This window comes from Pinus tabuliformis, chromosome 6, assembly GCF_031772625.1.
Source record: "Pinus tabuliformis cultivar Carrire ecotype Pingquan chromosome 6, CPIR1, whole genome shotgun sequence".
Lineage (NCBI taxonomy): Eukaryota > Viridiplantae > Streptophyta > Pinopsida > Pinales > Pinaceae > Pinus > Pinus tabuliformis.
This window is the reverse complement of record NC_142292.1, coordinates 39,139,912-39,166,082: the sequence shown is the minus strand read 5'-3', so window position 1 is coordinate 39,166,082 and position 26,171 is coordinate 39,139,912. Positions and strand designations below refer to the sequence as shown.

The 26,171-nt window shown below is 36.4% G+C and overlaps 1 protein-coding gene and 1 pseudogene across 1 annotated transcript; one reads left to right on the top strand and one right to left on the bottom strand.

The window, feature by feature from the left end:
• Positions 1 to 12,951: 12,951 nt before the first annotated feature.
• LOC149257107 (triacylglycerol lipase OBL1-like) lies at positions 12,952 to 14,581 on the bottom strand. The gene is made up of 4 exons (XM_089455152.1): positions 14,239 to 14,581; positions 13,800 to 14,020; positions 13,678 to 13,711; positions 12,952 to 13,565 (listed from the first exon to the last, which is right to left on the bottom strand). The coding sequence occupies exons 1-4, from the start codon at positions 14,525 to 14,527 to the stop codon at positions 12,952 to 12,954; spliced, it is 1,158 nt and encodes a 385-aa protein (XP_089311278.1). The 5' UTR covers positions 14,528 to 14,581.
• Positions 14,582 to 24,946: 10,365 nt separating this feature from the next.
• LOC149257106 (palmitoyl-acyl carrier protein thioesterase, chloroplastic pseudogene) lies at positions 24,947 to 25,946 on the top strand (annotated as a pseudogene).
• The last annotated feature ends 225 nt before the right edge of the window (positions 25,947 to 26,171 follow it).

Here is a 26,171-nt window from a genome sequence, read left to right as displayed (position 1 = left end):
GTAATCGCTCAGAGCTCAGAGAGGGAGCATTTTTCAGCGGCAGAAGAAGCTTCAGCATCAGAGGATATTTCTAACCCAACAAGGAGGTCAGTTGGGAGATTTTTTTTGTTTCTCGAGTTGCTGGAGCAATAACACTTGGGAGAAGTGTTGCATGCAGAATGTTCCAAAGGTTCAGGATCGGGTTCAAGTTTAATTCCTTTCTTGTTGAGAGGTAGTGTTGAAAATGGAAACAAGAAATGCTAAAAATAGCATCTCAGGTACCAGTGTTGGATATAGCAACAAGGAATGAAAAAATGGAAATGCTAAAAATAGCATTGCTATAAATAGCATTTCGGGATAGATTCCAATTTTAATTAGTCCTTGAATTAAAATTGAGAATTAAAATTCGAATTTGATCTTAGAAGCTGTTTGTAAAATAATTAATTAATTCATCTTGATTTAATTCGTTGAAGAAAATCAAACATGAAGTCTATGTGGGGGCATGCAACAGTTTCTCCATTGATTGAGGAATTTATCCATCAGTTAAAGAGATAAGGATGAGTTGTAATATTGAGTTGTAATTAGTTAGCTTAGTTAACTGATTTAAGTCCAGTTAGATTAGCTCAAATAGTTCGTTGAAAAAATTGTGAATTCAATTAGTTAATGCATGCATGCATGTAACTACTACACTTCAGATAATTGAATATTCTCTCATAAATAACTCCTGCATGTCAGTTCAGTCAGAGACCTAGTTGAGATCATAGGAAGGGATATTGTACTATCAGTTGGAGTATTTTTCCTATAAAGGAAACTCATCCATGTAGAAGGAATTATCTCCTTCAGGTTTGTACAGTTATTTCAGAGGTCAGAGCAGTGTGTGAGGGATTATTACACACAGGTGGCAGCTTGAGGACTGAGGAGAAATTGCGCAAGGAAATAGGAGGCTTGGAGGATAGAGGAGAAAGTTTGTGAGAGGCCTTTGATTGTCTATGAGCAGCAGAGGGATTATACTGAGAGCTGGATAGCTTCTGAGCTAAGGCTTTGTGTAATTCTGCGACTATTTTCCACTTGTATGATAATATAGATATTGGGGTTTTAGGCTGAGACTTTCTCCGAGTTATTTCTTCTGTGTTCATGTGTGATTGATTTCTCATTCTCAGTTATATATGTTCTAATTGATCTTGCTCATATTCGATTAAGCTTCCACAAAGTTTGTTGTAGAAGTAGATCTTGTATTTTGCTTTAGTATATTGCATAATTTGTTGATCTACAATGGGAATTTCTACAAGTACACCTAAAGTTGAGGTACAAATATTCCACCTTCTTCTATCGCTCTACTTAAGCAACAATGGTGAAGTTTATCTAGACAATGGTGATGTTGTAAAACAAGAATGATGGAGCCTGTAGAGGGAATAAGTTGAGTCAATGAGATCCAAGTTGAGGGCTCCAGTACACCTAAAGTTAAGGTGCACATACTCCACTTTTTTCTATCGCTCTTTAAATTTGAACATGTAACTTTTTTAACCATTAAACCTACTCAAATGATACTTAATATTTTAAATAATTGGTTTATTAAATAAATAATGTAGATGTATTGTACCATAGATTTTATCAGATATTTAATGAATATACCATTTTTAAATTTTCCATGAAATTACAAACCCTGAAAGTAGTGATCAACACCAATCGCCCTAGGATCAATCATCTAGCAACAACTTTGGATAAAGCAAAAATATTATTGTTAATGTATAAATAATTTATCATTGTTATTTTGTAAATCGAAATCTTTATATATATATATATATATAAATATAAAGTTATTTATAAAAATTTATAAATTTTTATAAAATGAATATTAATTTAAAAACTTATTTTTTCTTTTACCATTTCCTTTATTTAAATTCAATTTTTTACTATTTTTCCTTTTTACCATTTATTTAGTATGGAATGTCTATAATTATTTATATATTTATAGTATTAAATATTTTTATATAAATATATTGAATATATTTATATTTATATTCACCCTCTCAAATCTAGTAACATATATTTTTCCAATTATGCTTTCACTTGTTGACCTTTCTGGCCTCTCGAATCTAGTGACAGGTAATATAATTTTTGATAGGGTTAGTGTCTTTTTGATGGCATGTCGTCATTTCCTATTTGGGTATTATATATATATATATATATATAAAGAGAGAGAGAGATAGGGTTAGTGTTTTTCCAGTATTGATGGCTTGTGGTCGTTATCTATCCATGTGTATACTAAAATGGATTCCTAATTTCCCCTTTTAAGTATGCATTTTTAATTTCCCTTTTTGGAGTATAAAGTAAATAAATCAATAGACAAAGAAATCGTGAGATAAATATGGCTTATTTTACATCATTTATATTAAAAAATTGGACACATTTTGAAACTGATGTTATTTTCCCGGTAGCATCCTTATATTCTAGCACTAATTATGCCAATAGGCATTTCTTTTGAATCAACTCACCTCTCACTTTTGTCTACCTTTTTCATTTCAACTTAACATCTGTCCTGTCTATTTTTTTTGTTCAATGTGACATTTGTTCAAAATTTGTTTGGTTCCATTTAAAGTGGCGCCATTCTCTGGATGCAGTGGCAATTTCAACTGTCGTTGTTGCCATGATCCTATCGAGTGGCATTTCAGTGACATTTGCATAGAATTATTATGTTGGGACTCCAAAACCACCAGTGTTGTTGGAGAGGCAGTTGGTGCAGTTTCAACAATCAGGAATCAAGCCACCCCAATAGGTTCCCCTTTGTTTCACAGGTTCAAAGTGTGATCCATCCTTTGTTTATATCCAATATTATCCATGACTAACCACTATATCAAGTAGAATTACATGGCCCACGGGGCTTTGGATTGACGGTGAATGGGTGCGTTGTTAAGGCACTCCTTGCGATAGGTCACTGGTACAAATCCCCCGTTGGTACTTAGGTTAGTCTAATAGATAAAAATAAAAAAATTTAAAAAAAACTTAAAAAAAGATTAAAAAAAAGTAGAATTACATATATCAGTTGGTAATTGTCATAAATATATAGATCATATACATCACAAAATTTTAAACTTGCTTCCCAAATAGAGATAAGAGTTATGTAATGTTATTTAGATGATTTAAGGCCACACCATCTGCCTAGTGACGATGGATGGATTTTTTTTTGAGACTATGTTCTAATTTTGTGACCAACTAGACTATGGATGAAATTCTAGAATCTACTTTTTTAGGGAGTCTACAACTTGGTTTTGGTGCCTATAGACATTATCAAAGTTTATGTGATAAAATAAAGCAATCATGTTCTGAATATTTTTGAAAAGCGACAAAAGAGAAAAATCAAAAAGACTATAAAGTCCTTTCATCCAATTTATGACCAGAGTAGAGTCCTCATGTAGTTGATTGATATTACGTTAAAAAGCAAGTTGGAGAAGGATTTTAAGCATTTTCAATTCAACCCAACTGTTTGTAGTAGGACCCAAACTAGCGCCAAAGGAGACTCAAGTGTGTATCTGAGAAATATAGTATACCCCCTTCCCCACCTTTTGGCAAACTCAGATATGCTACACCATCAAAGAAAGACCAACTGAAATGAGTTTGAATAGAATATTCATAAAAAAGGAGTATGGATGAGAGGCAGGGACATGTGCATTAGAAGTCATGATTCCAAGACACTAAGTTGCCACTTTGACATCCATAGGGCGATTGCAATGAAAAATGGCTTGGTTGTGCTCTAACCATATTCCCCATGCATAAACAAAGGAGAGAACCTTATATTTCTTTCGAATATGTCCTAAATACTAGCTTTATAGACAAGATTCAATATTTTCTCCTTCCCAGATAAGATTTAGCTGCAAAATCTGACCCATTTCAGACCAAACTGAACTTGAAAAGAGATACCAAACAAAAATGTGGACAGTTGATTTTCCCTTTAAATGGCACATAGCACATCTTCCTAAGGCCTATAAAGAATGTTTCTAAAGGTTTCCCGAGATTGATACTCTGTTCTTGATCATATTCCACTCAAAAAATTAAATTTTGTAGGACACTTTTCCTTCCAAATCATTTTCCCCTTCAGGGTTGTTGTGCATGGAGAGAATCAAAAGCAACCTTGAGATACCCAACCTTAAGGGTCTATCTACCAGTAGTATGATAGGTCCAAACTAGATTTTCTAGAGAATTCGAGAGAGACGCATGACTCAACATGATAGATATGATGTAGGTTTCCCAAGTAGTAGATGGGTGATCTCTCAAGCCCAGGTCTTAACTAGTTTCCCACCCTTGTGGGACTCTAACCTTAAGGTGGAGATAAATCTCAATAAGGTGAAAAATACCTTTGATTATTAAGAGATTGGATGATCTCCCTAGGAAAAATATAATTTTGATCACAACCCACCCATGGATACTTGCCCACTATGAGATCCATCCTATTCCCAATCTGCCAATAGAGACACATCCTAATGAGACCAAAAGATTTAGAAATAGCCTTCTAGATGAATGATTCACCTTTATGGTTATTGGAGGTCACATGTATCTAGTCATACAAAGAGGTAGGGGAATCATATTCCTTGTATAATAATTTTTCCCATAGCGCCTACCTAAGAAGAAATATCCAACCACTTTTTCCAACCAAAAGATAAGAGGACCAAAACAATCCTTTAAACCCAAACCCCCAAGTATTTTGAGGAATGTGATTGAATTCAGGAAGTTAAAGAAAATGGTCTCTTGTCCTCTATACCAGCCCAAAGGAAGTGAAGGAAGATTTGTCTAATTTGTTTAATGATTCCTTTACAGATCCATGCTAAAGCTTCTCAAAAAATTGGAATGGCCTCTATGACTAACTTAATGAGAACCAACCCACCCACATGAAATAACAATTTATTACACCAAAATTTGATTCGTTCTTCAATTTTTTCAATCACCACTATAATATTTTTTTTATATAGTTATTGTGCTTGAGCAGGAAGTCCAAGTATTCGATACCCCCCACGATATCATCTACTTTTGCTTCAATAATCCTTGCCATCCGTTGCTTGAACTGGTCGCGAATACCCCAACAATATATGGAGGATTTTTATGGTGTATAAACATACCAGTGGCCTTAAAAAATCCTTCAAAATGGATTTTAGATATTGGATTTAACGTATATTTTCTTCACAAAGAATAAGTATGTCATCAACAAAGAGTAGATGGGAGATGAAGAAATTCTCACCTAATTGCATACCTTTAAAAGATCTTTGGGCGCATGTAGAGTAAATGAGTCTACTAAGACTTTAAGCAACCAAAAGTAATAAAAGAGGTGAGATAGGACAACCTTTTCTTAAGCCCTACTCCCCATCAAACAATTCTAAGATAACTCCATTGATCAAAAGAGAAAAGGACAAAGAATTAATGCAGTTATAGATCCAGGGCACAAAATCTTGATGAAACCCAAGATGTAGAAGGAGGATACAAATTAAAATCAAGTTTACTTAGTCAAAATATTTATAAAGATCCACTTTATACAACACCACCTACTTCCTTTATTTTTTAATCGAATGGAGACGTTCCTAGGCAATCCCAATGGCATCGCAAATTTTCCTGCCATGTAGAAAACTAATTTTTTTGGGAGAGATGTGATCAAAGAGAATATTTTTTATACAGGAGACAATAATCTTAGAAATAATTTTTTTTATAGAGTTACAAAGGGATATATGGTGAAAATCACAAAACAAGTAAGCTTGTCGATTTTTGGGATCAAGGTTATGAAAGTGGAATTAAAGGGACCAAAAATATGGCCATTTAGTATTGAGTATTCCACAAATTGAAGAAGATCATGGATAATGATCTCAAAGTAGGTTATGAAAAATTCAATAAGAAAGGCATGTAGACCAGGGCTTTTACCTTTATGAAAACCATTCAATGTATTTTTCATCTCCTCCATTATGGTTTATAACATGAGAAAGTCATTATCAACATCCTCCACAAATTTGGGGAAATGGGAAGAAATTTTGAGGATGTGGTCAATATTAACTCCACAATTATTTTTAAAGAGGTTCCTAAAGAAAGAGACCCTTATCTTATAAATTTCTCGAGAAGAGGTATTCTGGGAGCCATCTTCCTTGTATATTGACCAAATAGTTTTTATCTATTTCCTGTGATTGGATTTTTTTTTGAAATAATGTAGTGTTCTCATCTCCTGCCTGACGCCAAAGGGCCCTATATTTTGTCCTCCACTCATTTTTACCTATCCAAACAAATGTTTTGTCTTTGATGTTCTAGGTGAAGAAGAAGATATTGATGATCCTCAAATCCAAAGCCACAATCCTCACCCTCTAAGAAGTCTTTAATTTTGTCATACGGTTCTACCAGTCACTTGGAGTCTATCTCTTTATTTCTTTAAGCCCATGAAATAGTAGTATTTTTTTTACAATTTTTTTCTTAGAAGTGCAAGGGGGAATATGTCTGATTATCTAAGTGTACGACCTCCAACCAACTTAGAGTTCTTGAATGAAGGAGGGATTCTCCAGCCAATGGGGATTAATATTGAAATGGGACAGGGGAATTTTTACCACAAGACTACAGCTCAAGGATGATTGGGAAATGGTCAAAAGGCCCCCAAAGGAAACTTGTTATCTAATACAAAAATATGAATCCACTAGCTCCTCAACACCCAAAAAATAATCCAATCACTTAGCAATTCTATCAGAGTTGCTTTTATTATTTCTCCAAGTCAAAGAAGCTTTGGGGGCAAGGGATCAATCATCCCCCATTTGTCAAAAAGAACAATGAAAAAATCCTCATCTAGATCCCATCAAGCTACAAAACCCCAAATATCCCCAAGACCCAAGGAGATATTTAAATCCCCACCCAAAATGAGAGCATGTGGGTGAGATAAGTGTAGTGACTATAAAATCTCCTAGATAGGCTTTTTGTCAAGAAAGGGGCCATATATGTTGCAAAGTGATAAATGAATGTGCAAGGTTTGAGACCAAAAATCTATTACCATAGCATGCATGGTGGCCCAAGCAAATAAAAAAATATAATCAAGTGTTTTCCAGCGAAATATGAGTCCCCCTTATTTTCCTAGTGCATTTATAAACATGAATTTCCAACCTCTGAAGATATGTGACGACTAAACAACATATATTTCTCCCTCCATCATTAATTCTTGCAAAAAAACGGCATCTGACCCTATCATCTCTGCTAAGCGCTGCAAGGCTAGCTTTTCTATCGGATAGCCAGTCCCTAAATATTGAGAGAAAAATAATCATGAGGAAATCCCCAAAGGGGTTCTGGCTCTAAGGGCACTCATTATAGATTTATTTTTACTCGACTTGATTTTTATTGAAGCCTTTGATATTTCCCTATAGATATTCGACTTTTCACCTTAAACATGCTGGACCTAATGAGATGATTGAATGTAGCCACAACCCCCACCCATATTTGGAAAGTGACAAAAGAGTTCTTCAGAGTCCTAGGAGATATGATAGGAGAGGTTGAGGCCTGAGGTTATAGGAGGAGTGGGGAGGCCCCAAAGAAGGAAAGGAACAAGGAGCATGAGGAGGACTTAGATGTGGCAATGACTAGGAAGGTGCAATAGGAGGTGAGCCAGAAGGGGAAGAAATTGGAATCCCGGAGATTGGGGTATCTGAACTCGATTTGCACCCCAACCCTAAATTTTTGAACTGTTGACTGAAGAGTTCATGAACAGAAGGGATAAGAAGAGGGGAACCAATAACCATACTAGAAGTGGTCATCGGAACTGAAACCTTTGAAATGTCCATGTGCATCTCCATGTCCTTTATCTCATTCTTTGTTGACATAGGGACTTCATCAAGCAGCTTTGGCACCTCCTCTATCGCTTTGCTCACCTCTACCATTTCTTTTGAAACTAGAGTTTCCAGACTAAGGGATGAAAACTTCAGGAGCCACCTCTTGAGCTTGTGTATCATTTGAAAGTCATCTCCTAGGTGTCTATAGTATGATAGCGACCATAATGAAAGGGTATACCCTCATAGTCAAGGGGTTATTTGATAGTGGAGTCCCCCAATGAAATTTTAATGGAATCTTTCAAACCCTTTCTCACATTAAGCCCTACGAGAATCTAGGCCATGCCCATATAGCCTGTATCCTTAAACAAGTTGTCTGCTTCAAAGAAATGCTTGATTTTATTTCCAATTTCCCAAAACACATCATCTAACCAAAAGATCAAAGGAAATCCCAACAAACACACCTAGACTGTAGTAACCTCCAATTTCTTAATTTGGGCATCAAAGTCCAAATGCTAGTTTTTCAAGAAGAGGGCTTGAGAACCCCAAAACCAATGTTGTGCCAATAACTTGTTGGCATCCTCTAGCGAGTTCACAGTCCATGCCAACCAGCCCTTTGCCAGAATATACATTTATGTAAATAACCCAACAGGTCTTGAAAGGTACTAGCAAACCTATGTTTCAGTACCTCCATGTTCATTCTCGAGTTGGAAAATCTCTCGACTATAGTATATTAAGTCATCGTTTTAATGTCATTAGACAAACTCCCAACCGCAACACAAGATTGGTTTTTGTTGCTTTCTGGTTGATGCATTTCCTACTAATATTCTCCTTCGAGGTGCTAGCTGGACTGGGGCTAGCCAGCGAGCCAGACTCCTTATTCAAAGATGGCACGGCACTAAACATGTTTGCAGTAAGCAAACTACTAATCAACCCCTTTTCGTCTCGCCGAGAATTGTTTTAATTAAAGATTTTAAATTGTAGAAATGCCAAAATTATGGTGGATTTCACCAAAATAATTGAAATAAAAATTAGAAAAAAACCAAACATGAAGATGGCTTATTCAATAATTTGCATGATGCCACAAAGAAGAAATTCTCATAATTAATAAAGGAAAAAGCACATGTCATGCAAAAAAAGAAAATGTCAAATTTAAAAACAAAAACAAACAAACACCCACACATGATATCACAAAACAAAAAAAATATCAAATTAAAAAAAAAAAAAAAAAAAACACGTCATGCCAGCCACACAGAAGAAGAAAGTGTCAAATTAAAAAAAAATAGGACAATGTCCAATTAAAAAAAAAAAGAAAAAGCACAAGTTTTTTTTAATTGTGATAACCGTGTAAAAATGAAACACCTATTCTTCGTTGTTACTCGTTGTTACCCATTCAAGAAGACATTCTTCATTATACATACACCCACTTAAACATACATGTTCTTCATTGTTACCCACTGATGACATGGATTGAAGAAAGATGTTCTTCATTATTACACCTACCTAGTCATGATATAGATTATTAAGCATGCGTTTTCGATTTATATTTTCTTGAATCCGACTGTGTCTCTCTGCGCTAGGTGTAATAGTAATGAATAAGACATGATGGAGTTCAATCCTTTTCTATAAATGTTTTGAGAATGAGATTAAGTGTAATGGATTTCGGCTATTTTACGTTAAAAAAAAGAACGTTTATTTATTTGACTTTTTTCTATTTTCCCGATATATTTGAAGTTTTTTCTTAGGAAATGAAAAATAAATTTGATATTAGAATTAATAAATTCTTTGTAATAATAACTAGTTAAAGATATTTAAAACTTATTTATACATGTTAATTATATTATTAAAGATATTTAAAACTTATTTATACGTGTTAATTATATTGAGTTTATAATTATATAATTATTTATATATATAAAGTTGAAAAGTTTTATTAATTTAAAAAAATATTATATTTTGATGTGTTTTGCTTTAAAATGCTATTGACCTTATTCCTATTGAGCTTGTTAGTCCAAAAGTATATACCAAAAACAATTGATAACAATGACAAGAAATTGTTTGCCCAAACACAGATTACCTATATAGACCAAAAATTCCCAAGAATCCAAATGCACCCACTGACATTCTTCAATTTTCCATATTTTCAGCACCTCGGTCCTCCAAACCATCACCATTTTGGTAATGGAATGCCTCATGGACACAGGCTTCTACATGCACCACTCGTCCTTCGAGATGGTCTAGACTTTCTTGCCGATGCTTTTGTCCATAATGGAGGGAGGCCATTCGGCCCAACATTTGCCACTGGTATTGATGGAGGTTATTTATGAAAGAAATGACCTCATTTCTATCATTGTGGTGCTCCCGAGCAAGCTGATCCATACGCACTGTGACCTAGTGAAGTTGACCCTCCAAAGAATCTAAAGGAGGTGGTAAGAGCACCCACTCTGGCGACTAGTCTCTTGGTTGTTCCATTGCTTCCCCAAAGTCTTGATGCTCTCTTTGGTGAACTACCCCCTGGCCTCTTGGGACAACACCCTGCCCTACTCTTCCTCGTTACCTTTGCATGTCACGTCTCTCAAACAATTCACCACAAGCCAGACCCTGATACACCACCTTCAATGAAAAGAGACTACCAGCTAGCTTGGCTTGCCACATTGATAGCCACAGCTACAACTCCCACTAACCCTTTCCACCACACGTTCAAGTCAACCTACCACCCCATGAGACAAAAAAACATAATGTTGCAGTCACCTTCCTCTATAGCGTGGTTCGAAGTTCGAACTTTGCTCTCTCCCAACTCCCCACAATTCCTAGTACTGACCATGCTCCTATTTACCATGCACAAAAAAATAGCACTCACAAGGCCATGACTTTTATCGCCAAAATATACCCTCACCAACCCCCACCAATTGACAAAGAACTCAACAGAAAAATGGCCAGGGCAATACAAAATATACAAACAAAAGTTGTTCACAAGTAATAGCTAAACCCCAAGAGAAGATAGAGCGATAATGGCCAATTCTAGAGCAACAACGTCTATATTGTCCCAAATTTTTCCATTGACGTGACCAAACGTGTTAGGTCCAAGGTCCCAAACTACAAACTTGAACTAGCAGCTTGTGCATTATTGAACTTTGAAATTGTTGCGAACAGGGACGCAGGGTATGGTTGAACCAGGCAGGCGTCGTGCAAGCCATAAACCAATTTAATCACTGGCAACACTCTTTCCATGCCAAAAGTCCCTCTGTTATTGTTTACCATGAACCAAATGAGTCATATAACAATTGCTCCTTCATAAAGGTTGACTGACCCACGTCCAAAGTTTCTTCCTTGATACACTTCATTCAAATGCTAAGTGTGTGGGATTTAATGCCCTGTGTGCCTAGAGTTTCTTCTTTGATACACTTCATTCAAATGCTAAGTGTGTGGAATTTAATGCCCTGTGTTGATTTTCGTTTTCGATGTTCATTACCTCCATCAAAGAGTTAGTATTTATAATTTTATTAAACTAAATAATATTATTTATTTTATTTTCTAAATAAAAAAAAAAAAACATTTTTAATTTAAATATAAATTATAATAAAGTAATTGTGTAAGGACATATCATAAAAAGGTTAAACAAAAATTTTAGATTGATTTATAAATATAATTTTGTGGCAAGACCTTGTTTCTAGTTTAGTATGGGAGGTTAGTATGGGAGAGATGGAATGTTTAACCTTTTAACTAAATCAAATTACATAAAAATAAAAATAGAAATAGAAATAAATAAACAAATTCAATTAAAAGTTTAATATAATTTAATGTAAGCATTTTAATTAGGTAAAAAAGTAACAAATTAAAAATAATCTTATTAAAATAAAATTAGCAAATGAAAATAGCCCATGGTACTGAGAATCCATGATATTTTGTCGAAGTATTCATGTGAAATATGGTCTATTTAAAAAGGGGAATTAAATCAACTTAGATCATCTTAAGTTTGAATCTACTAAATACCAAGAGGAATCAAATCTCTTCCTATTAAAACCTCTTTTACAATGAAAAAAAACTATAAAATTTATAAATTTAAATATTCATAATTATTAATGAATCCACTTATATATTTAAAAACACTCTTTAAAAAATTTATTAATTAATTTTTTTTCAACCACACATATAAATAAATTCCATTAAAGATATTATATTATGGTATATGTCTATTCATTTTATGTCATGTTTTTGTTTTCAATGTGAATAATCTTTTTGACACTATTAGAGTAATATACTGCGGGCATATCAGTTATCCAATTTTTTTATATTTTAAAGTTAATTATTTAATTTAAACCAGATCTACACTATACTTATGCTAATGTAAAAGAATCTTCATTTCCAATTAAAACAGATTTCTGTTTTTTCTTCTAAAAGAGTCCGTTAAAACAGGTTTCTGTTTTTCCTTCTTAAAAAATTCCTTGCGAAGAGATGGAATTTATTAATCAATACGTGTGAAGAGTTCAACTCTTCAAAAACTCGTACAATCACCCAAAATTATTAACATTCAAACAGAGAAAATAATATTAAAAGAATGTACTTCTAGTGCGACAAAAATGACACATTATAGAAGGGCGACAGAAACCAACGCAATCATTGCATGCATTCCTCACATAAAGTCCACGGGCCAAACAGATCACCACAGATATTGAAAACATTGAACCGCGATCTCTGGAATTCATTTCAATTCTTCAATCGCAGAAAACAAATGAAGCCGCTGGGGTTTAGTGATTTGACACGCTGTTGTTGTAGGTTGATTACATCCCAATCAGATCAGCGCGGTTATAAGTGGTCACCTCACTAATTTGGAGTGAACGCTGAGGCCTCCACATTGTTGGGTTCAGCGTGGATGGGCCCAATCTAACCGCGTTGATATAATTTACGGGGCTATGAGACGAAATCCCCGGAATTATAAGCCCTGCTATCCTGAAGAGTGTCGACAATTTCGTTTCTTTGAAGTCCCTTCCTTTTGTGTATTGCAACAATAAACTCTGCACCAATTCCCACACAGCATTTATGCGTAGGGGGATGAAATGTAATAGCGAGAAATTTCTGTTGGGCTCCTACACAAGATTCTGTCATAAAATAAACCATTTAATATGAGCGTGAGTTTGAACAAAATATTGTATCAGAAATGAAACGGGATTTTCTGGTTGAAGAGAATATAGTATAAGTACCTTTAGCAGCTGTTGTAGTAAAGGCATACACCAAAGTGCTTGTACTCAAATATTGGATCATCGAAAGGCAGTCTGGGGACTAGGTCATTGCAGTAGACGATTCTAAAATATGTGGGTACTGCTTCGTTTATGTTGTTGTTCATAAACTTTGCGAATGCTTCATCTCCAACCCTCGGCTGTCCGAATGTATAAACACCAACCATTTTCTCCAACAGCGCCTCTTCCTTGCGTATAAATAGTATTGCTGGAAACAACACAGCCAAGGCTCCACCAAGGCTGTGGCCTGTCACTATGAATTTTGCATTTCTGTGAACTTGTAATAATTCTTTCAATTTCTTACGAAGAACATAATAAGCCAAAGGCTTTTCATGACGATCTTCTTTATGATTATCGAAGATCTGGGGGTTTTGTGAACGGTTTGCAAGAACCAAAGCTTCCAGAAATCCAAGATGAACCTTTCCGATTTGGCTGAATTCATACCATGAGAAATCGAGATCTGTTTCCCAGTCATCTGCATTAAATGGCTCTGTTCCTCTGAAGGCTATCACTATTAGCTGGGCGTCCACCTCCTTATCACAGAATAGAAAGGCTTGCGTTGATTTCTTTTGCAAGTGATCTGATTATATATACAAGTCAATCTTAGCATCAATTAATGAACGAAAAATTATTCACACAATATATGACTGAATCATAGATTATGGAAGCCAAAGAGTTGCATATATATATACCGTTCCAGCAGTCTAAGAACTCCACGAAGTGCATCTGCAGGATCAGATTGAAATATTTATTAAATCAAATACAGTTTTGCATGAGTAAGAAAGTACTAAAATTCATGGAAATTAAACACTACCTCCCAATGTTCTGTGACTCTGTTTCTGATAACCAGTTTGTTTTCATAAGCTACAGTTGAAGCCATGGCACAAAGGTCTGCATAGAACCTTTTCCCGGGTTCAATGGTTGAGTCAATAACTCCCCTGGTTCCGCCATGACACAAGTTTACGCGATGCTCAAGAAGGCCGATGATACTGAGGAACGTGTCGGACCCTCTTCTCGGTATTGCGATACTTTGGCCTAAACAAATCAAAACATTCAGCCAAACCCTAATTAATGATGTGATGAATTCCTTATTCAATTTTTCAATATATTAAGAAGAGATCTATGAGAAAGAAACAGACCAATAAAAATCACCAGTCCTAACTCATGATGTTGGCTGAGGATAACATCATTAAATTTAATTCTTAATACTTTAAAAGCGCGTATAAAATAAAGAAACAGATGAATAAAATCACCAGTGAGTGGCCTGAACAGTGTTTTTAGCAAACCACCATTCTGAGAAAGCAGATTTAAATAGAATTCTACACAGGTCCCCAAGATGGCTAATGGTACAGCAGCAATCTGGATAAGCTTGATCAATATAACCGAAAGCCTTATTTTCCAAGTCTGATTCACCTCCGATTTGATGGAGTTGGGGCATTCTAAAACATCGGATTTCAATGCCCCCGTCAAGAAAGGACTGAACAGAAGCTTTGAGAGATGAATTTTGCGAGTGTGAGCAATCAGATAGTTAGCGCTCGTCATTCTGTGAGGAGGAGGCAGCTGCAATATGACAGCTGAAGCTACAACCCCTCACCCATTTATTGATGGTATGGAATGGAATGGAATGAAAGAGCGTATCAAACTTCTTGCTATTTTCTTGAATTCGTCGTTAATGGCAGCTGGTCAGAGCAAAGTGCAACGTCGCAGAAAAAGCATGAAGACACGACAAATAGAGGAAATGTAAGACACGGTAAGTGGGGGAAAAGAGGAAGAGAAATGGAAGCCGGAGAGGAGGACGTTGAGGTAAGTAAAGGCTGGTAAATAAGGAGCCCTAGACCTGTTCAAAATATGACCTGTTCAAAATATTCGTGTACAGGAGTGATTAACCAGTCGTAATTCTTTTTAATAAACTTCGTCCTGTTGCGAATTTTCGATGAAGGAACAAATAATACCAAAAAAATTTACTTCCAAAACATCGTTTTTTTTATTAAATTGACCTACGAAACATTGAATTTTTATTTTTCGTTTTTATTAGGCAGGAATGTTTACTGGTTACTGGGATAATCATTTTATATTATTTTATTATTGTTATTATTATAAAATTATTATAAAAATTATATTCGGTTTAAAAATATATGTATTTTAAAAAATATGTAACAAATTTTTTAACTATAGAAATATGGAGAGTTTTAATGTTTTTATAGTTACTTTATGATGAGATTTTTAATCTCTAAATACATGTTGTTATAATACCATGGACTAATACCACAGTTTATCAATATCAGCTGCCTACAAAATCATAACTCATCATAACTCAATTTATATCAGCTTGCAATTAATTTAATTGAAAGCTCAACAAAGGAAAATCAAGGTCAAGAGCAGGTCAAGAGCTTCGTGGCTACATCCTCATCCATGATTGATTTAGCACTCAGTGCCTAATAAAACTCATGCATATGGTTTTCTACAATAATGCCATTTATACCATTGAACCAAGGCAACCACTCACAATAATACTTCTCTAGAAGAGGATGCAAAAAAGGAATTTGCTAATATCCAATGACCTAACTGTAGCTATGATCCATGGCCTATCCATAGTGTGATGGGTGGTATTATCAACAAATAAAATTCTAATTGTGAGACTCTTTTAGATCAAGGGATGTAACTACTTAGTTTTTCAAGTGGTCTTGTTTTCTTTTTTCAGATATTTGTAACTATAATTAAATTATCTATTTATATAATAAAATATAAAAACTTATTTTAAATAATGATGATGAATATCCACTAAGACCTAGATAGTCTACTAGACCTTGATAAGGTAAGAGATTACTAGACCATAGTTTTTTTGAGTTAAAAGGTCAAGAAGGTTGGTAGTGTGACAAATATTTTGAAAACTAGATCAAATGTGAGTATAAGATGGACATTAATCCAAGAGAAAGATCCTTTCATCTTCAACCTTCTTAGGATCACAAAGTGATAGACTATTTCATTCCATGGCATTTTGGGCATTGACTAATGTCCAATTTCACTATGAAGCTCATGAAAATTAGTTCTAATTTTGACAATGTTAATTTTCTTCATAGCACTATTCAAGATAAAGAGATAATTTTGGTTTTCAAGATTGGGGTTGATCACCTCCTTATAATATTGAGTTTCCTTTTTCTCTCTACCTCTTTATTTCCCCAAAATTTCTCCTTAAATTTGACATTAATAATATTTTTAATATTATCCAAATTCTACAATATGATATCCTTCTTTATTCCCCAATGGTCCAACCAAGCCTGGGCATCCTTATGATACCATGGCTTGAGACGAACGCGAGGGATTTTACTAGAGTTATAAGCAATTTTAGGAAACCTCTTTGTGTCCATATTGTATAAATTCTTCTTATACATAAGGTATCTATTCATAGCCACACTTTTAATAGGGTAAAGACTTGGTTCAATCACGAGGATAGGGTAAGGATCATTTCCTTTAATTTTGAGGTTGTAGGTTATAAACTACTTTTGAATCTATTCAATGTTCCTCCATGGCTCTCTAGATATACCGGAACCCCAAAACTAATATACATATAAAATAATAGGAGTGACGAGATTATCATAGAGGAGATTCTTTTTTTATCCCGAATCCAAAGATCGACGAACTTACAGTTATTTACAAGCCCATTCTAAGTTTTCCAACATCCATTTATCCTTTTATCAATGCTATAATTCTAATTGACGTTATGATGGATGTCAGTTCCCAAATAGTTGTATGAAGGAAGTTCCTCCAAGGAGTTATTATCATAAATAAAAGTAGTTTAGGTGATCTTTTTGGATTTAATTATCATGAATTTAGTCTTTGTGGTATTGACAGTCATATCCATCTTAGAGCATAAATATTGGAGGATTTTTTGTTTCTTACTAAGATCATAAGGGCTCATTACCAAAGGAACAATATTGTCAACATAAAGGAGAATATTTATGATCATAGCAATGAGCACATGGCCTACACAACCTATATCTTTCAAAAATTCTTCTAGTTTACCAATGTATATACCAAAAAGGGTAGGGGATAGGGGACACCCTGCTTGATTCTAACCATTGCTTTTAATTTCTTCTAACCAATCCTCAGTCGACCTAAGCTTGTAAATAACATTCTCATATAGCCTTGTCGCAGTTATAGATCCAGGCCACAAAATCTTGATGAAACCCAAGATGTAGAAGGAGGATACAAATTAAAATCAAGTTTACTTAGTCAAAAGCTTTATAAAGATCCACTTTATACAACACCACCTACTTCCTTTTTTTTTAATCGAATGGAGACGTTCCTAGGCAATCCCAATGGCATCGTGAATTTTCCTGCCATGTAGAAAACTAATTTTTTTGGGAGAGATGTGATCAAAGAGAGTATTTTTTATAAAGGAGACAATAATATTAGAAATAATTTTGTATGTAGAGTTACAAAGGGATATATGGTGAAAATCACAAAACAAGTAGGCTTGTCGATTTTTGGGATCAAGGTTATGAAAGTGGAATTAAAGGGACCAAAAGCATGGCCATTTAGTATTGAGTATTCCAGAAATTGAAGAATATCGTGGATAATGATCTCAAAGTAGGTTATGAAAAATTCAATAACCAAGGCATCTAGACGAGGGCTTTTACCTTTATGAAAACCATTCAATGTATTTTTCAACTCCTCCATTATGGTTTATGACATGAGAAAGTCATTATTTATTATAGAAAACAAATGAAGCCACTGGGGTTTGTTTAGTGATTTGACGGGCTGTTGTTGGTTGATTACATCCCAATCAGATCAGCGCGGTTATAAGTGGTCACCTCACTAATTTGGAGTGAACGCTGAGGCCTCCACATTGTTGGGTTCAGCGTGGATGGGCCCAATCTAACCGCGTTGATATAATTTACGGGGCTATGAGACGAAATCCCCGGAATTATAAGCCCTGCTATCCTGAAGAGTGTCGACAATTTCGTTTCTTGGAAGTCCCTTCCTTTTGTGTATTGCAACAATAAACTCTGCACCAATTCCCACACAGCATTTATGCGTAGGGGGATGAAATATAATAGCGAGAAATTTCAGTTGGGCTCCTCCACAAGATTCTGTCGTAATCGAAGGGCAGTCTGGGTACTGCTTCGTTTATGTTGTTCATAAACTTTGCGAATGCTTCATCTCCAACCCTCGGCTGTCCGAATGTATAAACACCAACCATTTTCTCCAACAGCGCCTCTTCCTTGTTTACAAATAGTATTGCTGGAAACAACACAGCCAAGGCTCCACCAAGGCTGTGGCCTATCACTATGAATTTTGCATGTCTGTGAACTTGTAATAATTTTTAATTTTTTCACTTAATTTATATATTATTTTGGCAAACATAAAAAGTGGTTGTACAAAAAAGTGGTTTGACAAATATTGCAATAACCAATAAAGATTAATCATAAGGTTGAACTCAATTCTTCAATTGGTCTTTAATTGAAGGAAATTTAGTAGTTTATGTCTGGGCGTCCATCACAAATTGAAACAATATGTTTTGAGTGAAATTGATTCATAAACATTATATTACTTTTTATATAGCACTCTAACCATTATGCTACTCCTCATATAGCACTCATAACCATTATGCTACTTTTCACATATCTCTCTTAACTATCAGTTTTCAACTCCGTCCCTAGGCAACTCAATCAAAATCAGAACAAGAACAGACGCGCAATATTAACATAGAAATCTCAACAACACAATAGCCTTCAATTGACCATCCCCACCCACCAACCTTCAAATCTGCAATGCGCACATTGTATGGTATGTTGTGGCCTTCTCTTAGTTTATTCTTCAGAAAATCAGAAAATCATACACGCGCTTTCTTTTCAAGGAAGCAAACAAACCATTTCAATTGTAATCAAATTCTTCATTGCTTGACTAAGAAAATGTGACCACTCTCTAATTACACATGAAGTTTTACCTTCTAGGCCTTGTCTTAGAAATTCACCCATTGCTGCCAAGGCTCCCTCTCTGCTTTTGTATTCTCCGGTGTTCACTAGAAAACACATCGGTGCAAGTTCCTATCGAGATGCTTCAAAACAAAATAGTTAAGAAATAATGGTGAAGTTTATCTAGACGATGGTGATGTTGTAAAACAAGAAACATGGAGCCAGTAGAGGGAATAAGTTGAGTCAATGAAATCCAAGTTGAGAGCCCCAGTGCACCTAAAGTTGAGGTGCACTTACTCCACTTTTTTCTATCTCTCTTGAAATTTTAGGGTGTAATTTTAACCATTAAACCTACTCAAATGATATTTAATATTTTAATTAATTGATTTATTAAATAATTTTACAAACATTTAATTATTATACCATTTTTTAAATTTTCCATAAAATTACAAACTTTATTAATGTAACATTAAATACTGGAAATATAAACCTGATTTCACACCTCAAAGTAGTGATCAACACCAGACAAGGATCAATCATCCAGCAACAACTTTGAATAAAGCAACAATATTCTTGTTAATGTATAAATATTTATCATAGTTATTTTGTAAATCAACCTGTTTTAAACTTTATATATTATAAAATATTAAGTTATATATACAATTTGTATTTTTTTTATAAAATGAATATTAATTTAAAAAATCATTTTTTTTACTATTTTCTATATTTAAATTCACTTTTTTTATTATTTTTTCTTTCTAACATTTATTTAGTATGGAATGTCTATAAAAAATTCAATATTCATAGTATTATTAATTTTTTTATATAAATATATTGAATATATTTATATTTATATTTCCCCTCTCAAATCTAGTGACGTATGTTTTTCCATTGCTTTCCCTTGTTGACCTTTCATGGACGACCAAGTTTGGTATCAACTCACCATCTTTTACCATCACAAGCATGTCAAAGAGTTGGTCTCACAAAAACGGTCAAGTGTTACTGATGTCTTGCAGGGCTTTCTCAAGCCATTTTGTCTCACATGGGCACATGTGCATTATAATGTAACGTCTTGGGAAGTGGAAGTTCGAGTGTTGATAGTTGAATGTAACAGTCATAGAGTAGTTGAATAGTCATGAGGATAGATGAATGGTCTCAAAGGGGAATGTCAAGGGTCACCCCATGCTTTACTATAAAAAGTACCTCATAATTCATTGTATAGGCTTTTGGTTAGCCAAACTTTAATAGGAATATCTTAGAGAAAGCTTGGAGGAGCAGGTAGTTGTGGTTGTAACGTTACACTATTTGCACTGGTGGTCGAACATGGATGTATTGTATGATTGGAACTTACACTTCTTAATATAACAAAGCCAACACGTTTTCATGCATATGTTGTTATTGTAGTTGGAATATTCTGGTTGTTGTAGCAATGTATGTTATTTAACTTATGCATTTATGTATGAACTATTTTGTATGAAATTGTATACATGTTGTTACAGATGTGTTGTTGGTTTAACCGTCACTTTGGATTGCTCACTATCTTGCTTTCTAGCTGGTGATGCATCTTTGCTCGTCTGTTCCCTTCTAAGTCGAGTACTATTACAGGTTTCCAAGGGGCGCACTCACCTCACTCTTCATGTGTTAGAACCTCTCATGCACCTTCCTTGACTCGCAACAGCTATCACACCCCTGCTACCAACAGGGACATCTTACTTACGTTTGTGTGAAACTGCGGTCAAGACATTACCGTACAACCCATTGCTGGTACTCCTACACCAAACGGTCTGAGGTCTAATTGGGACTTCTTACCGGGGAGATGCCCTGACATGTTGGTGGGTCCAGCACCATCAACAAGTGGTATCTAATTTCCAAGTCCTTATCGCTAATGGGCGACCATGAAATGTCAATGCGTTGTGAAAATATTAAGCTTCAAAGGGGGGATTATCATCTCAAAACCCACATATTTTCCATTGAAATGGGCGGTTGTGATATTTTCCTTGGTGTTGAATGGATTTGCACACTAGGCCCTATCACAATGGACTTCCAGGAGTTATATATGAACTTTAAGCAGAACACCCACTCTCATACACTCTGGGGACTCCAGGAAGGTGCTCCTACTATCATGAGCTCGCATCAAATGGAAAATACTTTTAAAAAGGGCTACATAGGAGAGTAGCATAATTTAATTCCATTCATGCCATTGAATCGACTCATCCTCCCATTCATCCTGATATGTCACAGGTATTGGATCGCCACCAATAGGTCTTTGAAAAACCTACGGAGCTCCCACCCTCTAGGGGTGAACCTGATCATAACATCCCTTTGCTTTTGTGTACCCAGCTACCAAATGTCCTCCCCTATCGACATCCATTTGCACAAAAGAATGAAATTGAAAAAATAATCAAGGAACTCCTAGAAGTAGGTGTTATTAATCCCAACACCAACCCTTATTCATCTCTTGTGGTCATGGTTCTAAATAAAGACGGTGAATGACGCATGTGTTCAAAATTTAGGGCCCTTAACAAGCTCAATATCAATGATAAATTTCCTATCCCAGTAGTTGGTGATATGCTTGATGAACTGCACATTGGTGCCAAATGTTTTACCAAGCTAGATGTTTGCGTGGGCCATCACCAAATATGAATGAAGGAAGTTGACATTCATAAGACATCCTTCCTAACTCATGAAGGCCATTATGAATTCTTGGTCATGTCATTTGGTCTTTGTAATGCCCCATCCACTTTTCATAGCCTCATGAACCACCTTCTGAAACCATATCTCAGAAAATCTGCCCTAGCCTTTTTTGATGGCATTCTCATCTACAGCATAACATGGGACACTCACCTTCAACATGTTGACCAGGTATTGTAGTTGCTCCAAGTTCATAAAATATTTGTCAAATTATCCAAGTGTTCCTTTGACATGGAAGAAGAAGAGTATTTGAGACACTAATCTTCTCAAGAAAAATTCATTTCTCTCCACTGACGCAGCTCAGCAGGTTTTCTTGGCTCTCAAACGTGCCATGTGCTCTGTTTCAGTATTGGCCCTACTAGACTTTTCAAAATCTTTTTTGATTGAATGTGATGCTTCACGTATGGGCATTGGCGCAATATTAATGCAGGAAGGTAGACCATTGGCTTCCACCAGTCAACAACTCAATGACAAGCATCTGGTTCAATCTATATATGAGAAAGAAATGATGGTCATCTTACATGTAATAGACACTTGACATACCTATTGGGGTGACAATTAGTTATAAACGGGCCATAGTTAATAAATAAAGTTGTTAACCTGTATTATGCAAGAGACCACTAGTATTTAGGGTTTTGGATGTCATGAAACTATAAATACCCTTAGATAGCAAGGGAATAAGCATCAAGTTTTATAGTAATTGAGCTCTACTCTGTTGGAAGTTGCCCCCTTGAAGAAACAAGTGAACATTCTATTTTTCTTCTGAATAATAAAATATATTTGCAGCTTGTCTCAATTCATATGATCTCTCTGTGTTTCTTTCAATATTGTTTCGTATTTCTGGCATTCTGTTATTCTCGCAGTTCAAGTGCATAACACAATTTCGGAGTCCATGTCAACCATCCCTTTGCCAAAATCATACATTTTGGTAAATAACCCAACAACTCTTGAAAATCACTATTAGACCAATGTCTGAATACCTCGATGTTCATTCTTTTACTAGAAAATCGATTGACTACAATAGATTGCATCATCGTTTAAATGTCGTTTAGATGAACTCCTGCCCCCAAAACAAGACTAGTTTCTCTTACTTTCTACTTGATGCATTTCCTACTACTGTTCTCCTTCGAGGTGCTAGCTAGAGTAAGGCTAGCCACCTGGCGAGGCTCCTTATTTGAAGATGGGATAGTGTTAAACATGTCCTCAATAAGAAAACCACCAATCAACACCTTTTCATATTGCTAAAAACCACTTTGGTTAGAGCTCCAGAGATACAAAAAAGGGCGAAATTATTGAGAATGTCACCAACGTAACTGAAGTAACAACATAGTCTTGTTCACGAAATTGTAGTCGGAAATAATTAATTCCTACTTGTCTATGGTTGTAATTTTCTATTTGAGGAGTTTGTTCCTACATAATAGGAATAAGCTAGAATATAGTTTCTCCTAGTTTAGTGTGTGGTTGAGAGAATCTCTCAACCACACTATTGTACGTCTAAGATTGATCCAGGTGGATGTTGGTGGCCACCCACCTATCCCATTTGGACCCCCACAACTGTCTCTTTCAACTTTTTCGGTTTCCTAAATTGTAGCACAATTTACTATTTTTAGCAGTTTTTCGGGTCCTGAACTTCCGGAGCCGTTTTGAGGCCCTAAACGATGTTTTTTGGGAAATCTGGGGCAACATGGTCCATGGACCAATGTTGCCTCCCAAAGTTGTAGTGCTCGGATAGATATTTCTAACGAGCTATTGTATGCATCAAACAGAGATCGTATGCCAAATTTACGACCCCAGGAAATTGATGTACCAATTTACCCAAATGGGGCCCACAATTTGGCGTTTCATCTTCTAGGGTTATATTTCGGAATGTTAATGGTTTTCCATTATTTCTCAACAATAAATAGGACTTCGAGCCTCATTGTAAGATAGTTCAGAGGCATGTAGCCGCACATCTCTTCTCAGAGATAAGCTACCATCGCCCTACCTGGTTTATTTCCATTTCTGGTTGTAAGCATATTTCAGTATTTTACAGTAATGAAATGAAGTATTATTTCCGCTGCATCTTTGTGTTTATGGTTATCTTTGCAATTTGTTGCGTTCCTGTTTAAATCCGGATCAAAGATAGCATTCCTATCTTAAGACTATTGATTGTATAAATATGTGTGTAATTTCCTTATTCAACAATTAATAGAATATATTGAGTGTCTGTAATTTTATCTTGGTATCAGAGCCTGTGAGGGCCTGGCCCCTCCTGGGCCTGGACCATCCTGGGCTGAGGGAAAATAAAGAGTTTAGTATATGTTGTTTGTCCATCAATTATTTTTTGTGATCTGTTCAAGTGGTGGAGCGGTCTGCGGTCTGCCAGGACGCCGAGATCCAATGGTTGACAATGTTGTTTGAGTCTGCAACCAATGTGAAGGGCGTTGGGATTGTCGTGGAGGAGGCCGCCATTGAAAGTCGAAGGGAGTTGCTGTGGGGTGAATCTATTGGAGGGCAGACCTGCTGCGTTGACAAATTCTACGCATGTGTGGAGATGGCGAATCTGGATCTGGTTTCAGTGGCGAGATTTCGATCCGATTTGGGGATTGAGACATGATCTGCTACAAAGAAATCTTGGATCTTGCCGCGGGGACCATCGGGTGGACGGATTGGGCAGTCGCTGCGCTAGTGCCCAGTCTGGTATCCCTGATCGTTGCCCCGCTTCTTCTTTATGTGATTGCCAAAATCGAGGGTTGGAGCTCTCTGAGGCGGCCCAGGGTCAGAAGCCGGAGACTCGAACCCTAGCCGACCTCAACCTCCCGCACGCCTGTCGCGAGGTCATCGACTTGGACGGAGGCGCCGTGGAGCACGATATCGAGAAGACGATCCTCCAGGTCGCGTTTTTGATTCTCGCCGGCAACGGGTTCAGATTTAGCATCCCCGCCTACGGTAACGCCAACCAACTTTACGTACCGGAGCTGGACTGGTGCGCCAGAAAACCTGGTGAGATTTGCTGATTCCATGAACGGATGGAGTCCTGTTGTGTTGAGAGCCAGAGAGGGAACTGGCAAGAAAAGCCGTGGCCGAGATATTGCTGGAGTTGCTGTCGTGGGACCTGTGGGGGATAATAATGGTGAGAAGCACGGGGAATTGACGAGAAAACATGAAGGGAGATGTATTAATGGCGAGGCTGAGAATATCTCAATTTCTGTGTTGGGATCTACCAAGAAAAATCATGGAGTCGAGATCAGCGTGGACATACGCAATGGAAGCGTGGATCTGACGGTTGAAGCAAAGGAGCCGTGGGTAGCAGCTCTGAGGAGCAGCGTCGTTTGAGGAGGAGATTTGTGTGAGGAGCATCGTCTTCGTTCAACATGGTAGCCGCCGCTGCAACAATGCTAATGTTTTCTTCAAGCTCCCAATGCAACATACAGAACAAGATCTCGTCAGCTGCTTCATCAGGAAAGCCCACAATGCCAGTGAGCTCTCCTGAGCGTGTTGATGTTAAGCCGAAACCCACTGCATACAAGGGACTCCGAGTCAATGGAAAATCCCAAGGGGCTAATAAGATCAATGGCATCAAGGTGAACGGAACAGCAGTGGATAGCATGAAGCATAACGTTGGCCTGAAGGAAGCACCCGAGGAAGAAAGCCCCGCTAAGAGCAGGATCAATCAGCTCCCAGATTGGAGTATGCTTCTTGCAACTATTGCTACCATTATCCTAGCAGCCGAGAAGCAGTGGACCAATTTTGATTGGAAGCCAAGGAAAATAGACATGTTTGGTGACGTTTTTAGACTTGGCAGGTTTGTGGAAGACAGTCTGGTTTTCAGGCAAAACTTCGCCATAAGATCTTATGAAATTGGTGCAGACAGAACGGCTTCTATTGAAACCTTGATGAATCATCTTCAGGAAACTGCTCTTAACCATGTTTGGCTTTCTGGGCTAGCTAGGGATGGATTCGGTGCTACTGTTGAGATGAGCCGGAGAAATCTCATGTGGGTTGTGGCTCGCATGCAAATTCAAGTTGAACAATATCCCTCATGGGGTGATGTTGTGGAGATAGGAAATATCTTTATGGCAGAAGACACCAGAAAGTTACAAAAGCTGGAGGATGATACTGCTCAGTATATCTGTTCGGATTTATCACCACGGTGGAGTGATTTGGATGTGAATCAACATGTCAATAATGTTAAATATATTGGTTGGATTTTGGAGATGGCGCGTGTGTTTTTTTTTCCGCGGAACTTCTCCGACTTGCAAGTCTGGTTTGATGACAATAAGGGAAAGCGCCTGTACATTGTGCTCATAAGCTTGCATGGTTTAGTAAGAGGAGAATACATGGAATTGGGTAGAGATTCTGATATAGGCTAGCAGGTTAAATACGGTGTAGAACTTGCAAGAGCATTGTCAATGATGCCTGGTGTATACCGTGTTGATTTTGGGGCTAATGCTGCTGTTTTTTCATAATTAGTATTTCATGTCATGGTATTTTATGTTATTATTGAAGTGACTTTGGTCTGACCAACTATTGTCACAATTCTGAATGTGTGTTGGAACTGGTCATTCCAACACTAAGCAAATTTGCAGGGAATGGTG